Here is a 6,764-nt window from a genome sequence, read left to right as displayed (position 1 = left end):
CTTGGGGCTCCTACCTCCAGCCTGCCTCTTGAGGCTCCTCCCTCCAGCCTGCCTCTTGGGGCTCCTACCTCCAGCCTGCCTCTTGAGGCTCCTTCCTCCAGCCTGCCTCTTGAGGCTCCTTCCTCCAGCCTGCCTCTTGAGGCTCCTACCTCCAGCCTGCCTCTTGGGGCTCCTACCTCCAGCCTGCCTCTTGAGGCTCCTCCCTCCAGCCTGCCTCTTGAGGCTCCTCCCTCCAGCCTGCCTCTTGAGGCTCCTCCCTCCAGCCTGCCTCTTGGGGCTCCTACCTCCAGCCTGCCTCTTGAGGCTCCTTCCTCCAGCCTGCCTCTTGAGGCTCCTTCCTCCAGCCTGCCTCTTGGGGCTCCTCCCTCCAGCCTGCCTCTTGGGGCTCCTCCCTCCAGCCTGCCTCTTGGGGCTCTTTCCTCCAGCCTCCCTCTTTATCACAATTTTCCGCCTACACACTGCTTCATGTTTCCTGGATATTAAATCATTGTAAGCAAATATCACGAGGTTAGTTTTACGGTGTGTGAGGCCTGGGCAGCATCGAGGACGTCACACACACACACACACACACACACACACACACACACACACACACACACACACACACACACACACACACACACACACACACACACACACACACACTTGACCCTTCCATTTGGTTAAATCTGATTACCTCTCATTCCCCAAGCGCTGTGTGGCCCCTACCTGCACTTCACCTCTCACAGGTTTCAAGGGCTTTCTTGAGGCCACGCTTCCTCGTTTACCACCTGATCAAGCAGGCTGTTTCTGCTAGCTGATGAGGCACTCTTAGCAGGAAGCTGTTCAGTTTCTTGAAAATTTCTATCTTCGTTCTGCCAATATTTCTGATACGTGATAGTATCAGGTTGGAGAGTCTTGGACTACGGTACCTCTGCTCTTCACTAGATTTATTACACATTATCTCCCATGTCTTTCACTCCAGTTAGGTGTCAAGGCAGTGTGCAGGTCAGGGCCCAGGCTCTCCTGTATCTTCTGTGTATATTACCAAGTATCTCTCTGTGTTACTGGATGGTGTATACTCACTGCGTAGTGTATACTCACTGAGTAGTATATACTCACTGTGTGATATATGCAGGTCAGCACCATCTATGGACTACATATCAAACTTCGAGTGTGATGGACCTGGTGATCTGGACGTAAGTCGTTCCTATCACTATTTATTTTACTTAATTATGACACTGTGTCTTTACTTCAACTTCCACCTCTAACCTGAATACGTCAGCGACTCTGTTGGTGAGTGGATAGTTGTAAATTTGGTGCATAGATGATTAGCTACCAGTTGTGGCTACTCCTACTACAAGGATTACTTTAAAATCCAGTTCTCGTGGCCTTCAAACATAATAATATCTTTATTTCTACAAGTACAAGGTATACAGGTCTAGCTAACATCAATGACATTACTATATAGAAAGCCGCTTGTTACGCTGAGCATTTCGGGCAAATTATGTCACTTTTGTCCCAGGATGCGACCCACACCAGTCGACTAACATCCAGGTACACATTGTACTGATGGGGAACAAAGACATCCGGTGTAAAGAAACACGCCCAATGTTTCTACCCTCGCCGGGAATCGAACCCGAACGCTGTGTGAAGCGAGAGCTTTAGCCACCAGGCCACGGGGCACCGATAATGGTAAACTGTAGTGCCTGCAGTAATTAATGCCTCGTGTCCTCTAATAAGCAGGTCTGGTTTGTGTCAGACCGTGCGGTTCATACAGAAAAAAATGCATTACCATATCAGAAGTGTGTAAAGATACTTGCGTGTATATTAAGGGAAACTTTCTACCGTGGTGGCTACATTAACCCTAATGAAGTCACTACGAGCGATACGTTTCCTTTAAATATCCTGAACTGTTTTATTCGTCACAATTTGTCTGCATCACTACACCATGACAGCAGCAGCAGCAGCTACTACTGTCTGATGATACAAGTCGTGGTCAGTGTAACTTGGCTCCCGTTCTGGATGCAACTACATTCACTTTAGTTGGTGTTTGAGACGTGACGATCTTCAGCAAGCCAGCGTGGGTTAGTAATCTGGCGTCTCTTGAAGAACCAGCGACCATCTTCAAGAACTAGTCATCATCAAGAACCGGTGACCTTTGTCAAGAACCAGTCACCATCTTCTAGAACCAGTCATCATCATCAAGAACCAGTCATCATCTTCAAGAACCAGTCACCATCATCTTTTATTATGGACTGGACTTCATGTGTGGCTCTGTTTCAGTGTGATGCACAGCAGAGCAGAGTAGAGCAGAGCAGAGCTCCCTGCAGAACATGGGTTATGTCAGTAATTACTCTAACAGGAAGATCCTGGACCACCGTTTTCTTTATTTTTCATGTAAGGTGCGAGGCTGCACCTTACATCATGGTCCAGGTTGCATCTTACATCATGGTCCAGGTTGCATCTTACATCATGGTCCAGGTTGCACCTTACATCATGGTCCAAGTTGCACCTTACATCATGGTCCAGGTTGCACCTTACATCATGGTCCAGGTTGCACCTTACATTATGGCCCAGGTTGCATCTTACATCATGGTCCAGGTAGCACCTTACATCATGGTCTTGGTTGCACCTTACATCATGGTCCAGGTTGCACCTTGCATCATGGTCCAGGTTGCACCTTGCATCATGGGCCATGTTGCATCACTGATCAGGCTAATATATGCACAGCGGATGTTATTTAGTGAGGGTGTCGTGCAGCAGCAGCAGCGTCGTTGCAGCTGTCTCAGCAGCACGACAACACACCCACAAAAACACGTCAAACTACACTGCCAACTAATTAGAATTCTTGATATATAAACCAGCCTGGAGGACAACGCCACCTTGTCTCCTGGATTCTCCAAGATCTGGTAAATATGTCTGAGGGAATGATGGTGCTATGGGGCGTGCGTCGGGCGTGCACTCAGAACCAGCCCAGTTTAAAAACTTGTTTGCAGACTTCTCCACACAAGCGTTTTTATTAAGAAAATTGTGTATGTCAGCAGCGTACTTCTACCCTACACACTACTATGGTTACATCTAGATGGAAGGGTGCTACTCTGGGAAGGGGGAAGTTGGAAGGGGGGGGGGTTGGAAGGGGGAGGTTGAGGGGAGAAGTTGGAAGGGGGAAGTTGGAAGGGGGAAGTTAGGTGAGAAAAGGTCGGGAAAGTGGAGAGGTGAAGATAGTGAGGGAAAGATGATAAAGGGCTAGAGTAAAGGTATGACACATTTTTAATACAAATAAAATATGACAATAACATATTTACAACAGCTCATGTATCAGTCATCAAATTCTGATTAAGGTGTGATTAGCCACAGGTGTTCCTAGAAGTCCAGGTGACCTTACATTTCCTCTCCTAGAATACAGAAGTTTAGCGACGGGGATGGGGGCGACGCCCCCTTGAGCTTCTCCCTGACCATCAGTTTCTTGAGCTTTGACTGACTTTTTCCTTTGAGTGACAGTGTTAGTGATGAACGGAAGATGAGGTGTGGGGCGGGGAGGTTGAGGTAGTGGTGATGGAGGTGCTGGTGGTAGGCAGTGATGGTGGTGAGGACGTCGGAGGGCGCTGGTGACGTGTGGTGAGATCCTGGGGAGTGTCTTGTTGCTGCTGAGGAGACACTGTGCCCTCTAACACAATGTCTACCCAGGCCCGGAACCTGTCTGCCCGCCCCGGGGGTGGGGGTACCTGGCCCCGTCCACTCTCTTCCCTACACTGGCCAGTCTTCACTGCCCTATGTGAGCCATCTTCAGTGAGCAGTTTCTCGGAATTCTTCAGGATGTTGTCCTGCTGCTGCTGCTGCTGCTGCTGCTGCTGCTGCTGCTGCTGCTGCTGCTGCTGCTGCTGCCGCTGCTGTAGTTTCGGACTGTTCAGCGTCACGACCGCTGCCACACTTTCAACTGTCTTTGGATGGATATTTTTGTCTTTTCCAAGAGTGGCGGGTGCGACCTTGTCAGAATGGTTTGAGCTGGCCTCTCTACCCGCCAGTGTTTTAGGGCTGCTTGCTCTACTGGGAAACAGTGGACTATTCTCCCTGCCAGAGGGTCTAGGACTGCTTTCCCGTGAAGCCACGCGGCATGAGGCGTGTACTGCTGACATCTCCTTCAGGGGACCAGCCCGGGAGATGCGGACTTCTTTTTCGATGCCACTACAGCATCTTAAATAATCGTCAACCTCAGGTTTGCACTGACGCAAGATTTCTGGCTCTACCTTCGATACTTTGAAACCTTCCGGCTCCGTCTTCACCGGAAACTGCAGATCGGGTTCGTTTTTTATTCCAGCGTGGTTTTGCTGGTCGTTCTTGGAGCGCCGTCGTGCGGCTGGGTAGCGGAAGCCGCATTGTACCTTCGACGAGACGATGCCAAGTGCGCGCGTGCGCCGCCACAGCGTCATGACAGGGATGTTGCAGCGCTCCGCCGCTGGCTTGATTGGCGTGCCAGACTTGACGAGCGCAAGAGCTTCCATCAGATCACTTTGCGTCCACCGCGAGGCCCCAGATTTAGGGGCCGAGATCGCGTCTCTCAAACTATCCCAGGCGTCCTCTACTGTAGAGTTGCTAGCTCCACCAGCGCCCCTGGCCAGAGCAACGACGCCTACGCTACTGAAGGTGCTATTATAACACACCGCACCTGCTGGCGGACTTATGCATCTCTGTGTCGGCTTTACACCGGTTAGGTTGCTACTGTTGACAAGTTCTGGAGGGTCTGTGGTGGCGAAGGTCAAGGGAACCTCTCCATCACTGGGATTGGTGGTGATGGAGGAGGTACTGACAGTAGTGGGGTTGATGATGGTAGTGATGGGAAGAACGTCACAAGTGGCGCGGGTGTTGGGCTTGCAGATGAATGAGTTGTGTTCCGTAGTCTTCCATGTGGAGGTGGGAACGAGGTCCTTACTTATGGATAGCGGCGGTTGAGGTGCTGCTGCTGGCTTGGGTGGTGAGACAAGCTTACTGGCGTCGCCAGAGTCCAGGTCGGCGGGAGGGTCGGCGAACATGGTAGGGAACACAGGGCCGCCACCATCTGCAAGAAAACACTGTGGGTGACGGTGCTGGGGAGCTGGTGGTTAGTGACAACCACGCCCACACGCCCACCACCATGCAGCATCCCACGTGTTAGTACGCCCACTGCACGCAAGCAAACACCATCCCGTATCTCCACGTCAAAAGAAAACAGGGAGGTGCAAACAACTACTGACTGCTCAATAATACAGAGGTGGGCAGAGACACCTTGTAAAGCTGTGGTAGGCGACCTTCTCTCAAACTCAGTCATTCAGGATAAAGCCTCAAGACTACATATTTAAGACTTAAACATCAAAGTCTGGTTTGACGAGCAACCTGCCTGCCACAACAAGTGCACCTGGGCAACAAGGATAAGCTTCACGTCTACCCACCGCACAACGGGTAGATACAAGGGTAGGCGGACGGACTGGGATAGGATCGACATGCTTAGGCGGCAGCGCACTCACAACCACACTAACACTCACTATTATGTGTATATCTGTGTACTCAGTACCGTGTACCTTGTGTGTGTGCTCAGTACGATACTCACCTAGTTGAACTCGCCTACTTGTGTTTGCCAGGGTCGAGTCTTGGCTTCTACGCTCCCATTTTAACTGTACACGATCACCTTCATTAGTTTCCTGCCTTTTGAGTTCTGTCGTACCAATTACAATTTATTTGGCTGATTCCACCACGTTCTTGTCTAAGTTATTACACGTTAACTTAAGTTTATGCTCCCACGTCCGCGATCCCCAGGCTAACCCAGTGTCTTATCACTTTCTCTCGGTATATTGCACGCTAGTGTCAGTTTTTTTTCCCCTGGGTTTTCTTGTCTCTACAGCCGTCAGGTTGACTTCTTAGGTTTGGTAGGTCAGTCCTCTCAAGTCTGGGGCCAGTCTCCTCCCATGGTGTATCAGGTGTAAGTGCCAGACAGGTGCTGTATGCTGTGATAGCTCTGACTTATGTCAAATACAATCCTGAATGATTCCTTGTTAATGTTCCTGAACACCTTCCACGGGTGGATAGAACAGCCACTGGATAGGAAGTGGTGGATAGAGGAGCCACTGGATAGGAAGTGGTGGATAGAGGAGCCACTGGATAGGAAGTGGTGGATAGAGGAGCCACTGGATAGGAAGTGGTGGACAGAGGAGCCACTGGATAGGAAGTGGTGGATAGAGGAGCCACTGGATAGGAAGTGGTGGATAGAGGAGCCACTGTATAGGAACTGGTGGATAGAGGGGCCACTGTATAGGAACTGGTGGATAGAGGAGCCACTGTATAGGAACTGGTGGATAGAGGAGCCACTGGATAGGAAGTGGTGGATAGAGGAGCCACTGGATAGGAAGTGGTGGATAGAGGAGCCACTGGATAGGAAGTGGTGGATAGAGGAGCCACTGGATAGGGAGTGGTGGATAGAGGAGCCACTGGATAGGGAGTGGTGGATAGAGGAGCCACTGGATAGGGAGTGGTGGATAGAGGAGCCACTGGATAGGGAGTGGTGGATAGAGGAGCCACTGGATAGGGAGTGGTGGATAGAGGAGCCACTGGATAGGGAGTGGTGGATAGAGGAGCCACTGGATAGGAAGTGGTGGATAGAGGAGCCACTGGATAAGGAGTGGTGGATAGAGGAGCCACTGGATAAGGAGTGGTGGATAGAGGAGCCACTGGATAAGGAGTGGTGGATAGAGGAGCCACTGGATAAGGAGTGGTGGATAGAGGAGCCACTGGATAAGGAGTGGTGGATAGAG

At 50.7% G+C, this 6,764-nt stretch overlaps 1 protein-coding gene across 1 annotated transcript in view; it reads right to left on the bottom strand.

The window, feature by feature from the left end:
- Positions 1 to 239: 239 nt before the first annotated feature.
- LOC128702846 (uncharacterized) overlaps positions 240 to 6,764 on the bottom strand; it is a 541,804-nt gene continuing 535,279 nt past the window's right edge. Inside the window, exon 3 of the mRNA XM_070102618.1 lies at positions 240 to 5,038. Within this exon, the coding sequence (XP_069958719.1) occupies positions 3,486 to 5,038 (1,553 nt within the window). The 3' untranslated portion in view covers positions 240 to 3,485. The remainder of the gene's footprint in view (positions 5,039 to 6,764) is intronic.

The sequence above is a fragment of the Cherax quadricarinatus genome, chromosome 82, assembly GCF_038502225.1.
Source record: "Cherax quadricarinatus isolate ZL_2023a chromosome 82, ASM3850222v1, whole genome shotgun sequence".
Lineage (NCBI taxonomy): Eukaryota > Metazoa > Arthropoda > Malacostraca > Decapoda > Parastacidae > Cherax > Cherax quadricarinatus.
Note: the sequence above shows the minus strand (reverse complement) of the source record. Positions and strands in the feature narration are given on the sequence as shown.